Source organism: Chiloscyllium plagiosum, unplaced genomic scaffold (genome assembly GCF_037043375.1).
Source record: "Chiloscyllium plagiosum isolate Xiang-an unplaced genomic scaffold, Cpla_swu_hap1 HiC_scaffold_3, whole genome shotgun sequence".
NCBI classification, from domain to species: domain Eukaryota; kingdom Metazoa; phylum Chordata; class Chondrichthyes; order Orectolobiformes; family Hemiscylliidae; genus Chiloscyllium; species Chiloscyllium plagiosum.
In genome coordinates, this window is record NW_028270141.1 from 118045447 (window position 1) to 118062728 (window position 17282).

The following is a 17282-nucleotide window of genomic DNA, read 5'->3' on the forward strand; positions in this document are numbered from 1 at the left end:
GTGCAGGCTCAAAAGGCTGAATGGCCTACTCCTGCTCCTTCTTTCTATGTTTTAATGTAAATTCCATTGACAATTATTTAGGCTTTTTGTTTTATACAATTTTCAGTTCATCTCAAAAATGACCCGTCCTAGTCCATATTTCTTATCTGTGTTTAATGATTTTATGGCAGTAAAAAGCAGGCTGAAATCTAAATTTATCATGTTCACAGAATTATTGTCACAGGCAAGATCCTTGCATCTTTAAAATATCCCAGATAATATTTGTAAGAACTTCCTGCCATAACTGTATACTAACTCCTTCTTATCATACCACACCTATGCAGGTGACTCATTGTTATTTCTGTTGATATACTTTTGCACTTTACCCATAGCAGATGTTAGAATTGCTGGTCTATAGCTTGCTGCATAATCCCCATGTTCCCTTTTAAATACTGAATAATTCCTCAAGACTGATTTTGCGAGTTAATTCTGATTCTGAAATGTAACTCAGTTCTGGCGTCTTGACTTTCTCACCCTATCAGTTGTTGAAGAATAAATATAAAATCTTAGCAATTCAAAGGGCATCAATTGTACCTGGAGCTCCATTTTACACCTCTCAAACTTTCACTGGCCAACACAAATATCTAAGAATATCTGGTTACTAACCCATATGAAAAGTTATGATGCAATTGTACCATGCTTTGAGTCACTCAAACCATTGAAAATAATAAAAAGAAATCCATTTTTAAGAATTGATTTACAGTAGTTAGTCTAATTGGTTGTTTTCAGTCACATAGGTATTATTTAAAAATAATACATCCAGATGCATTTGTAGATTGTAAGCTTAACATTTGCATTATTGTTAATGAAATACTGAGAAACTGTTTTTATTTCAGGGCCCATTGCAAGTGGAAAAGCTTAATGACAACAGAGTAAGTAGTTTTCTTATCTTTTGGGGCATTGCTAATAAGGTCAGCATTTGTCGCTCATCCCTTCCTGGTTTTGAACTGAGTGCTTGCCAGGCCATTTCAGAGGATACTTAAGAGTCAACCACTGGTCTGGAGTAGTGCGTAGGCCAGACTGGGTAAGGATGGCGGTTTCCCTTCCCTAAAAGACATGAGCGAACCACATGGATATTTACAGTAATCGATAGCTTCATGGTTACCATTACTGAGACGAGGTTTATATTCCAGATTTATTAGTTGGATTTAAATCTGTGGTGGGATTTGAACACACACACCTACAGCAATAGCCTGAGTTTCATGATTACTAATTCAGTGACATTGTCACTGTGCAACTGTCTCCTGTCTCCATCTTTCTGGCATTACCTTGCTGTAACTAAGATATATCAAGTAAAGCATCTTCTGCAATAATGTTACCTTTCATGCTATGCTTGTGTGTAACAGAATAGGTGTGTACTTTATTATGTTAAACCACGAGAGATTACTTTCTCCCTTCTAATCCTTCATTGTGTGAAGGTTATGATTCATGCAGGGTGTGGTTCCATTAATACCCGGGCCCATCCAGAATATCAGTTATTGTTTTCCAAATCTGAGTCTAGACAGTTGGCAAGCTATGTGACCACATGCAGTATTGTAGCAAGGGCCGTTTACATCCTCACTCTGTGTTCTTCACAAATGTGAATGCACAGGATTAATCCAATATTAATTAATAATGGAGATTTTCATTTACTCACCTGATATCAGAACACCTGAATCCATAGCAACAACAAATGCCAGCTGAATATGCAATCACAATCAAACCTTGATTGTTTTTAAATTAAAGCTTAATACAGCAGATACTGAACATCTATAATACAAACAGCAAATGCTGGAGAAACTTAGCATTCTGGCACATTTGTGGAGAGAGAAGCAAAGTGAATGTTTCAAGTGCAAACACACTTCTTCTGAACTTGATTAACCTTGATCTGTATTCTTTACAGGGATAATATAATGTTAAGTTTCCCAGTAAGAGATTGGAATGTTTTCTTGTTCTGATTTTATTCTGAATGAATGCAAAACTCTTGATTAGTTATTTTTTATTAATAGTAAATGACAGAAGCATTAGAGATGGAGAGGTAGACTACCTGAATAAATTATGATGTTAGTTCAATACAATTGGATAGATTATATAGAGTCGTAGACATGTACAGCACGGAAATAGACACTTCAGTCCAACTCGATCATGCCGACCAGATATCGCAACCTAATCTAGTCCCACTTGCCAGCACCCGCCCATATCCCTCCAAAGCCTTCCTATTCATATACCCATCCAGATGCCCTTTAAATGTTGCAATTGTACCAGCCTCTCCTACTTCCTCTGGTAGCTCATTCCATACACGTACCACCCTCTGCATGAAAAAGTTATCCCTTAGATCCATTTTATATCTTTCCCCTCTCACCCTAAACCTATGCCCTCGAGTTCCGGACTCCCCCACCCCAGGGAAAAGACTTTGTCTATTTATCCTGTTCATGCCCCTCATAATTTTGTAAACCTCTATAAAGTCACCCCCATTGCTGTTCGCTAACGTGGTGCCACTGTTTAAGAAAGGTAGTAAGGACAAGTCAGGGAACTACAGACCAGTGAGCCTGACGTCGGTGTTGGGCAAGTTGTTGGAGGGAATCCTGAGGGACAGGGTGTACATGTATTTGGAAAGGCAAGGACTGATTAAGGATAGTCAACATGGCTTTGTGCGTGGGAAATCATATCTCACAAACTTGATTGAGTTTTTTGAAGAAGTAACAAAGAGAATTGATGAAGTGGCGGATGTGATCTCTATGGACTTCAGTAAGGTGTTCGACAAGGTTCCCCATGGGAGACTGATTAGCAAGGTTAGATCTCACGGAATACAGGGAGAACTACCCATTTGGATACAGAACAGGCTCAAAGGTAGAAGACAGAGGGTGGTGGTGGAGGGTTGTTAGACTGGAGGCCTCTGACCAGTGGAATGCCACAAGGATTGATGCTTGGTCCATTACTTTTCATAATTTATGTAAATGATTTGGATGTGAGCATGAGAGGTATAGTTAGCAAGTTTGCAGATGACACCAAAATTGGAGGTGTAGTGGACAGCAAAGAAGGTTACCTCAGATTACAAGGGATCTTGATCAGGTGGCCTAATGGGCTGAGAATCTCCTAATGCAGATGGAGTTTAATTTATATAAATGCGAGGAGCTGCATTTTCGGAAAGCAAATCTTAGCAGGACTTATATACCTTAATGGTAAGGTCTTAGGGATTGTTGCTGAACAAAGAGACCTTGCGTGCAGCTCCTTCAAAGTAGAGTCACAGTAAGATAGGATAGTGAAGAAGGCATTTGGTATGCTTTCCTTTATTGGTCAGAGTATTGAGTACAGGAGTCAGGAGGTCATGTTGTGGCTGTACAGAACATTGTTTAGGCTACTTTTGGAATATTGCATGCAATTCTGGTCTCCTTCCTATCAGAAGGATGTTGTGAAACTTGAAAGAGTTCAGAAAAGATTTACAAGAATGTTGCCAGGGTTGGAGGATTTGAGCTAACGGGCGAGGTTGTATAGGCTCGGTCTGTTTTCTCTGAAGTGTTGGAGGCTGATTAGATAGAGGTTTATAAAATCATGAGAGGCATGGATAGGATGACTCATACCAAACATTTCTAGTTCCTAACTTTGGGGGATTGAGTATATATGGGGGAAAGTAAGATAATTACTTTGCCTGCTCCATTTCACCCTCAAAAGGCCATTTCCCAGAGATAGAGTTCTTTATCTTCCTGATTGCTACTTTTCCTGGCAGTCAGCAGAATATTTCATTGTTGGCAGATTTCAAAAAAATGTTCTTACTTCTTTGAAACCACCCTGTCCCTCAACCCCTTGAAATCTCCCTCTCCTTTAACCTTTTGCAATTTCCTTCTCTCTCAACCCTTTACAGCCTCCTTCCCCGTCACCTGAAGCCTTCTTGCAAACTCTTCACCCTATAAATTTCCATAAGCTACCTTTAATTCAGAAACATATTAAGAAGTCTCACAGACAATCAAATACTAAAGCAATTATTTCAATTTTATTGCCCGTAGTAATCAAATAAGACCCCTTACAAGTAAGCAAATTAAGCCTCCCAACTCAACTTGGCTATTATCTGATTAAAGGTGGAATTTCACTACGATTCCAAGTAACAGAATCTGTCTGTGGATGTGTCCAGGGTTTGATCCTTATGTAGTGTTGTTCTCTGGAGTTCTGCTTGAAGGGTTCTAAGTTGCATTTTTACATAATTATCTGTCCTTCAAGTTTATGGTGTGATATTATTGATGATCCTTTACATTCTTTCAGCCATGATATTGATTACTGCTCTGGAGTTATTAACTGCAACTTGCCGCCTTATCAGAAGTAGCTTCCCTGTTCCTTAGTGCATTTGGCATTGACTGTCTGCTTGAAGACACAATTTCCCTGCAATTAACTCCTTAAATTCTTCTGCAGGGCAATAATTTCTCCTTGTGGCATAAGGTATATCAAGCAGATATTAAAACAATATTTGTTACTTAGTTTTGACTTTTCTCCAGGCATGTGAATTGCTTTTAATTCCTGTATAGCAGTTTGTCATTGTCCCTTTTATCTCTCCACCCTGAAGGCACTCAGCTTGTATTCCTGATGAAGGGCTTTTGCCCGAAACATCGATTTTCCTGCTCCTCGGATGCTGCCTGAACTGCTATGCTTTTCCAGCACCACTCTAATCTAGAATCTGGTTTCCAGCATCTGCAGTCCTTGTTTTTACCCACAACAGTTTATTTCAGAAATAATTATTGTTGATTCTTTGAATGCATGAAGTTATTGAAGTTCTGAAGGTTACAGTATCATACTTCTTGAAGCTTCCTCCTCTTCCCACAAACCTCTGCTTCTTCAGATCCTCTTAGACCCTCCTCCTCCAACACCCCCCATCTCCTTTTGCAGCCTCCTTTCCTTATTCCCCCACCCCCACCAGGTGCAAACACATCTTCTCCATTCCTGTCTGTTTACAGCCACCCCTCACCCCCCCCCAAACACCCTTGCAACCACCTCCTCCTCCACCTCACCTTGTAGTTTCCTCAACCCTCTCTCTGTTCCCTCCACCTCACCCTTCTTGCAGTTTATTCCACCCTATCTCTCTCTTCCATCCATTCCTTCCCTCTTGCAGCTTCCTTTGTCTTATGCCTCTTAGCTTCCACCTACTCTCTTGCAGCCTCCTCCACCCTATTTCTCTGGCAGCCTCTTCCACACCTCTTTTATTATGCAGCCAGCTTGGCCCATGACTGGCACAAGCCCCCTTGCTCGCCTGGCAGAAGGCACCGCCCATGTGGTAAAAGCCCTGTCCCCTGGCACAACCCTAAAAATCCCTGGCTTTAAGCCAGAAGTAGAGGCCAGTTTCCCCTGGCGACACCCTCACTACCAGCACTTACTTTCCCTACAGTTTGCTGCTCCTCCAGTTCCAGATTGCTTTTCCCTCACATTTGCTGCTGTACCATCAAGCATGGGAGGGAACCAACTTTTGGAGGAGCAACCTCTCACTGAATCCGACTATTCTCATTACCGGGGTGACCTTTTCCTGATTGGTTCCCCTCACCCTGCCACGACTGAAATTTCTCATACATTTAGAGGTTTTCAGGGGTGAACTTATTCACTGCACTTTGTGTTTTGAGCAATGTCTAAGTTGAAAGCTAGATAAAATGTAATTATCCACTTTAAACCTAATGGAGTTGCTCCTGTTTAGTTTTTGGCTGTTGTTAGTGTTGTCAGAATTGCTGTGTGACGTTATTGGTTTTTGCTGATTTCAAATTTCAATGCTCAGGAAATGTCTATTGAGATGTAAGGATGAATGTTTTTCTTCAATCCCCATTCAATGACTTGCTATTGTTAACTTAACATTGCAGGTTATTGTGTATGAAAAGCCTTTCTTTGAAGGCAAACAGCTGGAACTCAAAACAGATGTATTCAGCTTTGTTGAAGGAGTTGAAGAATCAGCTTTGTGCCACACTTATCCATTCACAAACGTTGGCTCGATGAAAGTTTTAGGAGGATTGTAAGTTGTATTTACCCATTTGCAAACATTAATTTTAATCTTTTTGATGTGGTGTGCAAATTGATACGCTTTGAACGAGTACATTTACTTTCTATCCAGTATAAATAGTTAAAACCGTAATTATAGAGATGCCACAGCTGTTCATTCTCCATAATTTGGTACAAGTATTGCACCTGGCGCTTTGCTTCATTCATGAATAAAGAAGCTAAATTTCCCTATAGTCTCATCTTTATTTGTCTCAACCTATTCATAATGCCATAGAATGATCGGCCTTCTTGAAGAATATTTAACACACCATGAAATCTACTGAGCAGATTAGATAGATTGACATGAGTTGTAAGGTTGTATCCTGATTGATTTGAGAAGAATAAATTTCCATTGGTTTATTAACTGTAATGTAAGATTAATCTACATCCATTGTTATTATCCTTCTCAAAAAAATGCTTTATACAATTAAAATTGATGCAGACCCTTCAGCAAAGATTGACCTTGCTGGCAAAGGCATCATATAGCAGTTAAAAAGACAAATTAAGGCATTGAGACGATTAGACACATGCCAGGCAGTATTTTATACTCTCTCCTGTGACAAGTTTGGAGGCATAAAGCCATCCCCATTCCGATTAAGATGACAATGGGGATGCCCATGGCCAGCCTTTCCTTTCTTCAGCTGTCAGTTGAGGCCACTAACACTCAACGATTCGATATCAAACCAATAGATGGAGGGCCTGTCACCATACCAGGGGAGCATGATGATTAAACATGTGGGGATCGCTTGTGGTTGGTATCCCAGAGGATTGGTAAGGTACTCAGTGCTTGACGGTGGATGGGGATGGGAACCTGTGGAGAGGCATCTCCTGCCCTTGCTGCTGACCATTCGCCACCCCTCCCCCTCTCACGACCACCACCCTGCACAGACCTTCTCTCTATTCATTACCTCTGGGCTGGGCAATCAATGATCCTGGGCCTCCATTGAGTGTGATTCCCAAGCAGCTACCTTCTCCTCAGTGATGGTGAGAAAAAGCATTGTTGCCCTCTTTTTAACCAATACCTCTTGGACATCTTCCCGTCCTTCAGCATTCACATCTTTTGAAGGCCATAGTGGCCCATGGATTGCCTGATTGGCTTGTAACTCAGAAGGGCTTCCCTCAAAACAGGCACCACAAGTCACCCAGCAGCCGAAACATCCATTGACTCCATAAAATATCCCTCAGTTTCTGATGAATGAGCTATTGCTGATGCTGCAAAGGTTAAATGATTTGCTTCTCATGCTGCAGTCAGTATTGCGAGAAATGTCTGCCTGCAATTGCACGTGGAAGAGCTTTTATGTATTCCACATGGTGTCATGACATGGCAGCTATAATCACCCCCTCAGAAGAAGTGGAAGGACCACAGGCCCTGTTGATCATTGTCAAATGCAGTCCACTGCAAATTGTTGCATTTTGTATTCAATGAAAAGCAAGAGTATTTTAATGCAGGGAGGCAAGCTGCAAATGAGCTTGAGCACACTGAATAAAGTCAGAGACTGTGAAACATCCAGGTGCTTTAGAAAATAGAGAGCAGAAAGGCAAAGTGGGTAGAAATGAAATGTTATATTTAACTAAAATGAAATGCATATAAAATGAACCAAGAGTTAAATTTAAATAAGCTGGTAAATTATGTCTGGAAATAAATTTAAATTTAAAACTTATATTTAAATAAACGTAAACTTTAATGAATGTAAATACATGTTCAATACTGTTTAGACATGATCTAGAAGATGCACTTGGAGGACTAGCAGTTCCATCCAGCATTGGGAGATTGAAATGTAATATATCTAAATTGAAAATTGAACAGATCTGAGGACACCTCAAGTGAACATTATATGCACAGATTTGATAATCCCTTTACTAGTCAGTTCTCCTGTCTTGAAGCTTACATTGTTTAGGTCTACTTAGCATGTGTACCTTTTTTATTTGCAATTAGCTTATAGCCTTTGTTCACGCAGTATTTCAGAAAGCAGAGCCATTTCACTTCATATAAAGTTTTCAGTGTTAACTGAACACAGTTGACTAATAATGGTTCAGTCCATGAGATGTTTTTCAATTTCTCCTAGTTGGGTTGGTTATGAGAAGCCTGGATTTCAAGGCCATCAATATGTTTTAGAAGAAGGCGAGTACCAATCATGGAATGAATGGGGAGGCTACAATGAACACCTTCAATCTTTGCGCTTTATCCAGATCGTAAGTTTTCTTTTGCTTAGTGCAACTTTATAATTACAGTTTGGCAGATTTTATTTTTGTAATTAAGTTGTGTTTGCATTCTTACCCACAGCCCTTTCCTCATTCTGGAAGTCTTTCTGTTGATGACTTGTGTAAACACGTGATTCCATATGTACCAATAGGATTCTGTCACCTTTCTTATTCTTTATGTATGCCTCGAGAGTGAGGACTGCTAGAGAATTGTGTGGCTTTTGGTAATGAGTCTCAAGTCTAATCCAATAGTCACAAGTGCGGTTTCCAGCAGATCTCCTTTAGCAGTGAGCTGGAATGAAGCATTAGATTGCAAGAAGATAAAAGAAAGGTGTCTTACAGCTTGTCAAGCCACCCAACCATTCAATATGATTGTGACTTCAACTTCTTATTCTCACTCTTCCCATTTCCCTTGATTACCTGAAAGACCAAAGCTTCCTCTATCTCACCCTTAAATATATTCCATGATGGTGAATCCACAATCCACTGGAGTAGGGAACTCCAAAGAGTCACCCTTTTATGTGAAGAAACATTTTCCCATCTCAGTCCAACATGTTCAGCCAAGATTTGTTCCTTGTTCTAGATTTCCCACCCAGGGGAAACAAGATGTCAGTGACTATTCTGTGAAGTGCGCCTCCCTTTTGTAATCTTGAGTGTTTCAATAAGATCACTTTTCATATTTGAAAATCCTGAGCATATAGATACAACTTATTCATCCCCTCATCAGAGGACAACCTTCTCATTCCATGGTCCATTTCTGAACTGGCTCCAATGTAAGTATAAACTTGCTTTAAAATGGAGACTAAAATTGCGCACTGTATACCAGGGGCCAAGTCTTGCAAAGGTTACTGGAATCTGTGGCGCTGGCTGGAGAACTGACAAGTCCCTCATGTCATCTGTTTTTGAGAAGGTTTGCCACATCTGTAGGACTCAGATATTTCATAAAATGAGAGCATATTTTCCTCTCGTGCCAAATACTCTGGAAGATGGATATCTCACCAACTGAGGACTTCTGACCAATTGGATAATGTACTCAGTACTCTGTACTCAGTAAATCTACTGGGGGTGTGTGATGGTTACTACAGGTAGAATACCCACTATAGGGATCTATGAACAGGTGAGTGATAGCAAAGGGTATGATCTCATGCACAATTGTCACAAAACTGCTTCATTCCTGTCTTTAATCTCTTGGAAGAAAGGTGAACATGCCATTTTGTTTCCTAATTGGTGGCCGTACCTTAATTTGAACATTTCCATGTTCCCCATGTTGGTACACCCCAAGTCTGTGTACATCGACACAGAAAGGTTACATTATTTCTAAACAATATTTGTTTTTCTATTCTTATGGTAAAGATTAATAAACTTGTGCATTCCAACATTATACTCTGTCTGTCATCTCACTCACTTAACTTGTTCAGTTTGCCCGTCTTTGTGTCCTCTTCATAGTTTGCCTTTCCGCTTAACTACGCTTTGACAGCATACTTGGACAAAGAATCAGAGGTAAATGTATCTAAGTCTTTAAGGTAGATTGTATGTGTCTGAGGTCTGCCTCTTAATTTGAAAATGTCCCATATGTCCCCTTTTACTGCTGAATGTCCATTAACCGATACTTTGTCCGTGCTATTATGTCACCATCAACACCATGACCCTTTATCTTGCATAATAACCTTTTGTGCAGCACTTTATTTAATGTCATTTTGAAATACCAAGTATTCTATATCTTTATCAATTATCTGTACTATTTTTTCCTCTCCCTTTCTTCCAGCCTCAATAAGCTAAGATCAATTCCATTTCCCTGTCACACACCATCATGGCTGAAGATAACAATCTCTGCAATGCAAATAATCAAATCTGAAACTGAGTTAACCTGTCCTAGTGCTGTACTGCGCAATACATTAATGGGCTGGACTGAGAAGTCTATCTTCAAGTGACATAAGTCTGTTGGAGAACTGATAACTCAGTTATATTTCTAATGTTGGCAGAGGAATAATCCATTTTGTGAAAGTTCATTAATTAACATTGGGTTGGAATATACCAACTACTTTTTAACTTTAAAATTCATGATGGGAAGCTCCACATACACACACAGAGTAATTATATCTTTGTAGTATTGTATACTACTTTTCAAATAAACTATAGTGGCAAAGCAGAAATTACATTTTTTAGAACTCTTTGCAAAAACTGGAAGAATTTATTTTTTTAGCTTCTATGTATTTTCTGGAATTTACAATGTTTTTCTTTCTGAATTGAAGGTGCCAGTGTTGGACTGGAGTGTACAAAGTTAAAAATCACACAACATCAGGTTATAGTCGTTTTCGGAGCACTGCTCCTTCATCAGGTGGTTCATCAGGTCATCACAACCACCTGATGAAGGAGCAACGCTCCGAAAGCTAGTGCTTCCAAATAAACCTGTTGGACTATAACCTGGTGTTGTGTGATTTTCAACTTTCTTTCTGAAGGGTGCTATGTGTTTATAAAACAATTTGTGTACTTTTTATATTCACAGAACATGTCCTCTCCTGTCATGATAATGTATCGTGAAGCAAATTTCTCTGAGAAAGTTGGAAATATTGAAGTAGTGGGACCCATCCCAGATTTGCATGATACTGATTATGGGTTGAGGACAGAATCTATAAATGTGCTGAGTGGAATGTAAGTTCAATCTAATTATTTTAAAATAATTGTTGAACGATCAAATATAGTAGTTTACTAGAAAGGAATTGAATTCCTTAAATATTTTTGCTATTTTAATTCAGTAACTACACAAGTAAGGTTTTAAGAAAGTTAGAATTCATGGCCAACATTTAATATTCTATTCCCAGCCGGTCTGCACTCACAGGACAGTGCTAACTACATTACATATAACAATGACTACAATCTGTATTTCTTGGTAAAATGATAAAATGATAGCAAAATGTATGAGTTTTTTAAATTCTTCAGTTAATGAATGGCAATAGATATTAAGCAAATATACTCATGGGCATTGTGTACCAATAAGCTATTTCTGACTAAAGTTGGTGAATGTGGCTAATGATTTGTTCCAGAGTCAGACCTGCAGCCAGCCAGCAGTCTCTATTGAATCTAGTCATCTACCCTTGACCTTGAAAGGTATCATTATCACTAAATCACCAACATTGAGAGTTAGCATTGATGGAAAGATAATTGGAGCAGCTTTATAAAGACTGTGCATATAGGAACATGTCAGGAGCTGGAAAGTTTGCAGCACGGAATTCACCTCATGATGTCTTAAAATCTCTCAATGGTTTACAAGGCACAAGTTGGGATTATGATTGAATACTGCTGACAAATGTGTTGCTGGAAAAGCGCAGTAGGTCAGGCAGCATCCAAGGAGCAGGAGAATCGATGTTTCGGGCAGGAAATTCCTGAAGAAGGGCTTATACCCGAAACGTCGATTCTCCTGCTCCTTGGATGTTACCTGACCTACTGCGCCTTTCCAGCAACACATTTTTCAGCTCTGATCTCCAGCATCTGCAGTCCTCACTTTCTATTGAATACTGTCCATTTCGTGATTGAAAGCAGCTCCAAAAACACTTGAGAAGCTCAATACTATCCAGGACAAAGCAGCCTACTTGACTGAAGATTATCCACCATCTTTAATATTCATTCCTTTCACTAGCAATGCACCAGTGGCAGCAATGTCTGCTATCTACAAGATGCACTGAATCAACTTGCAATACTCCTTCAATAGCATCTTCCAACATACAGCCTCTATCACATAAAAGAACAGGTGGACAGATATTTTGCCCACCTATCGCCATTCCACTTACTTTTCCCTTAGCCCCACCACCCCCCACATTTATTTGTCAGCCCCTTTGCTCCTCCCCAGTCCTGATGAAGGATTATGCCTGAAACATCGACTCTCTTGCTCCTCAGATGCTCCCTGACCTGCTGTGCTTTTTTCCAGTGCTAGATTTTATCTACTTTGACTTCTCCACCATCTGCAGTCCTCACTATTTCCTATCATTTACAAATATCCAATCAAATTGATCACCATGTTGATTTGGAACTACATTGTCATTCTTCACTGTTGCTGTGTTAAAATCCTAGAACTCCTTTCCTAACTGACCAATGGCTGTGCCTGAACCAGATTAATTCCTGTCGTTCAAGAAGGTAAAACTCTTCTTATGAGTAACCAGGGATGGGCAACAAATGTTGACCCTGTCAGCTTTGCCCAAAACCCCAGAACTAATAAAAAGAAATACCTCTTGCAGTCAATAGTGCCAAATGACAGATGGTCTATCTGATACTGCTCTTTTGCACCACATATAACCCCATTTTATTGCCAACAAATCCATACATGGTTGTACCACCTCCTGGAACCAAAATTGCAACCAACTGGTAACTTTGTCATCACTCTGTTTGTACACCACGTTACTTTAAGAACCGTGGTGTTTACCAAAGCTACAATTTGATGAGCATGATGAATGACGAATTACTATTATCAAGTTGTGGTGCAGGAGAACACTTGGTTTAAGTGGATTTGCTGCAATTCCTACATATCAAGATATTTGGTCTAACATCTTCCCTAATGACATAGTTACATATTAAAATTGATTAACCCTTTGGTACTATCTCCTCAAACTTTAGAAATCATCCTTCCAAATTCAATCTCACAAAACTTCTTGGAATTAAATAAAAACACCATTAAATCGTTTTGAGACATTTCTGCTGCCAAGGATATAAAGTAAGATATTCATTATCTCCTGAAAATATAGTTTCTCATTCCTGATATTAAGACCTCATCTCTGTGCCAAAGTATGCTCAATAATTTATTCATAGAGGAAATCTGAGTGATAAGGCTTTGGCCAGCCAGTAATCCCTCCAGCAGAATAAGGCATCTTCATTTTTTTAACATACCATGCTGGACCTTCTATCATCTAACATCCCCTCGTCAGTTACCTTTGGACATATGACAAACCTGAGTATCTCAAAGGTGCAAAAGCATAATCCTTAGCTAACCTGGGGCTTTTATGTTAGAGTACCATTACTCTTACAGTGCCATGTTACTATCAGAAAAACAAGCTCAGAGTCCCTCAAGGAGTATAAAATGTGCAAAAATGGGCCCTGACATGTTTCCACCTTTAGAATGAGGCATACGGAAATTATGACAAGTTTGCCAGAAGATATAAATAGCAGAGCTGAGAGGCAGAAAGCATAAGGCATTCAATGCAATAAAGTTGAAGTCACATTTAAATTATTTGAAGAGGAAAACTGAAAGGTATGGGAGTGGGTAGAAAAATGGGATTAGATTTATGAGCAGTATCACACCGGAGCAGCCTTGAGCAAGGAAGTCTGTTTCTATGCAGAAACCTTTGATGAAACTGTCAGTTGAAGATCAGAAGGGTAATAAAGATGCTGGTGTGAGAAGCTCATGCTGGTATAGGAGGAATACTTGCTCTGAACTTTGATTCAAGCTCTCTTTGCTCTCTATCTGTAGCTATTTAAAATGCTGCTTTGGATCTCCTCCTCCCACTCTTCCTCTTCTTGGGTCATGTTTATATTAGCAGCTGCATTTTTCAATTAAATTCACCTTAGCAAGTATAAGCAGGTAGGTGGGTATTCGAGGTAGATGGGTGGGCCTTCTTTATGAATGTTCTCATACCACAACACTTCTAAATGGAATCAGGAAAGATCTTTAAGGAATGGCTTTCAACCCAGTTGCAAACAATCTGTAACTTTTAAATGATGTAAACTAAACAGGCAGGAGCAGGCAATTTGAAATTTTTACCTGGTGATTTGGAGAGAGAGTGCTAATTGCCTAAGATGGGTGTGCCACAAATGATGATATTATTGAGAGTAATTATGACCATTTTGTTTTCTTTATAAGTATCACAGAGAAGATTAATAAGCAAGGAATATTCATGTAAATTTAGCTTATTTGTGGTTTTGGGCAGATAACAGCATTTTTCTGCCAGCAATGCTTTCATACATTTTACAGCCCAAAAGCACCTACTCGTGCTTGGTTTGTTATTGGTAAGTATCTGGAATTAGAGTTCGGGTTTCATTTCAAGAAGTTTCATTCACAAATCCATCTTAGAACATGCCTTACCACCTGAGGTGTGATCTTGTCACAGAATAATGGATTATCATCAGTACGTTTTTGGAAAGGTTGCTTAATTTTGTCTTAGTGATTGAACATGATATAGAGAACTGACTAATTAAGATGTCTACCACAATAAAACAAAGTAACTTATTTGTAAGTATTTCATTATTTATTGAAATGCTACATGATTCAAACCTGCAATTAATTATTGCTTAGAGGCATTAGTAAGAGTAGCACATTTGAAAGGGTTGGATCATGCAAGCTGAGACTTAAGCAGTAGTAAAGTAATCTGAATTCTGAATTCAGTGGTAAGCTTAAACATTTCTTCAAGTATAATTTATATGATTGACAGATTTTTGGTGGTGTTTTACATTGTCAGCAGGAGGCTACTTATCCAGGAGTCAAGAGAACACTGCTGTGCTAAAGGAGGACACTATGGAGGTATTGGGTGATGAGGCATTTTGGGTGGAGCTGAGAAATAAGAAGGATGCAGTTACATTGTTGGGGCTCTGTTACAGGCCTCCCAACAGTGAGCATGAGGTAGAAGAACAAATAGGTAAACAGATTATGGAAAGATGTAGATGGAATAGGGTAGCGGTGATGGGAGATTTTAATTTTCCCAACATTGACTGGTATACACTTAGTGTCAGAGGTCAAGATGGGGTAGAATTTGTAAGAATGTGTCCAGTAGAGTTTCCTAGAACAGTATGTCAATAGTCCGACGAGAGAAGGGGCCATATTGGACCTGGTATTGGGGAATGAGCCAGGACAGAAGATGCGGTGGGGGATTTAGAACATAGAACATTACAGTGCAGTACAGGCCCTTCAGCCCTCGATGTTGCGCTGCCCTGTCATACTAATCTGAAGCCCATCCCACCTACACTATTCCATGTACTTCCATATGCATGTCCAATGACGACTTAAATGCACTTAAACTTGGCGAATCTACTACCGTTGCAGGCAAAGCATTCCATACCCTTATATTCTGAGTAAAGAAACTACCTCTAACATCTGTCTTATACCTATCTCCCCTCACTTTAAAGTTGTGTCCCCTCATGTTTGCCGTCCCCATACGTGAAAAAAGGCTCTCCCTGTCCACCCTATCTAACCCTCTGATTATCTTGTATGTCTCTATTAAGTCACCTCTCAACCTTCTTCTCTCTAATGAGAACAGCCTCAAGGCCCTCAGCCTTTCCTTGTCAGACATTCCGTACATACCAGGCAACATCCTAGTAAATCTCCTCTGCACTCTTTCCAAAGCTTCCACATCCTTCTTATAATGCGGTGACCAGAACTGTACACAACACTCCAAGTGTGGCCATACCAGAGCTTTGTACAGCTGCAGCATAACCTCCTGGTTCCGGAACTCAATCCCTCTATTAATAAAGGCCAAAACACTGTATGCCTTCTTGCCACCCAGATTGACAGGGTTGTTAACTTTCAGGGATCTGTGTACATGGACACCGAGATCTCTCTGCTCATCTGCACTCCCAAGAATCTTGTCATTAGCCCAGTACTTTGCATTCCGATTACTCCGTCCAAAGTGTATCACCTCACATTTGTCCACATTAAACTCCATTTGCCACCCCTCAGCCCAGCTCTGCATCCTATGTCTCTCTGCAACCTACTACATCCTTCGTCACTATCCACAACTCCACTGACCTTAGTGTCGTCTGCAAATTTACTAACCCACGCTTCTAAGCCCTGATCCAGGTCATTTATAAAAATGACAAACAGCAGTGGACCCAACACCGAACCTTGCAGTACGCCGCTAGTAACTGGACACCAAGATGAACATGTTCCATCAACTACAACCCTCTGTTTTCTTTCAGCAAGCCAATTACTGATCCAAACTGCTATGTCTCCCACAATCCCATTCCTCCACATTTTGTATAAAAGCCTACTATGTGGAACCTTATCGAACGCCTTGCTGAAATCCATATACACTACATCAACCGGTTTACTCACATCCACCTATTTGGTCACATTGTCAAAAAAGTCAATAAGATTCGTTAGGCACGACCTACCCTTCACAAAACCGTGCTGACTGTCCCTGATCAGATTATTCTTTTCTAGATGGTTATAAATCCTATCTCTTATAACCTTTTCCAACACTTTACCAACAACTGAAGTGAGAGGGGAACAGTGACCACAGTTCTGTAAGTTTTAGAATACTCCATAGACAAAGATGAGAGTGGTCCTAAGGGAAGAGTACTAAACTGGGCCAAGGCCAATTATATCAAAATTAGGCAGGAGCTAGGAAATGTGGATTGGATACAGCTATTTGAAGGGAAGTCGACATTAAATATGTGGGAGGCTTTCAAAGATAGTGCCGGATAGGCATGTCCTGTGGAAGGCAAAGGATAGGAAAGGCAGGATTCGTGAACCACAGATGACAGGAGAAATTGTACAACTAGCCAAGAGGAAAAGGGAAGTGTAAATAAGGTCTAGGCAGCTAAGAACAGAATAAGCCCTGGAAGAATATCAGAAGAGTAGGACAAGTCTTAAACGAGGAATCAAGCGGGCTAAAAGGGGTCATGAAATAGCTTTAGCTAGCAGAATTAAGGAGAATCCCAAAGCATTTTATTCTTATGTAAGAAGTAAGCAGGTAACTAGAGGAAGGATTGGTCAACTAAAGGATAATGAAGGAAGGCTGTGTGTCAAACCTGAGAGAATGGGTGAGATTCTGAATGATTACTTTGCATCAGTATTCACTGAGGAGAGGAATATGATGAATGTTGAAATTAAAGAAAGACGTTTGATTACTCTGGATTACATTGACGTAAGTAGGGAAGATGTGTTGGATAGGCTAGAGGTTATTAAGGTGGACAAATCCTCAGGACCGGATGGGATCTATCCCAGGTTGCTGAGGGAGGCGAGAGAGGAAATAGCTGGGGCCCTGACAGATATCTTTGTGGCATCCTTAAATACAGGTGAGATGCCGGAGGACTGGAAGGTTGCTCATGTTGTCCCCCTGCACAAGAAAGGTAGT

The 17282-nt window shown here is 40.0% G+C and overlaps 1 protein-coding gene across 4 annotated transcripts in view; it reads left to right on the forward strand.

Moving 5' to 3' along the window:
- Positions 1 to 17282, forward strand: part of LOC122548418 (uncharacterized) — a 209367-nt gene that overhangs the window by 163076 nt on the left and 29009 nt on the right. For 3 of the 4 annotated variants that reach the window (XM_043687046.2, XM_043687048.2, XM_043687050.2), the window contains 5 exons: positions 876 to 911; positions 5850 to 5998; positions 8091 to 8217; positions 9673 to 9726; positions 10733 to 10878. In XM_043687046.2, the coding sequence (XP_043542981.2) occupies positions 876 to 911; positions 5850 to 5998; positions 8091 to 8217; positions 9673 to 9726; positions 10733 to 10878 (512 nt within the window). The remainder of the gene's footprint in view (positions 1 to 875; positions 912 to 5849; positions 5999 to 8090; positions 8218 to 9672; positions 9727 to 10732; positions 10879 to 17282) is intronic. The other variant, XM_043687047.2, reaches the window with a different exon arrangement.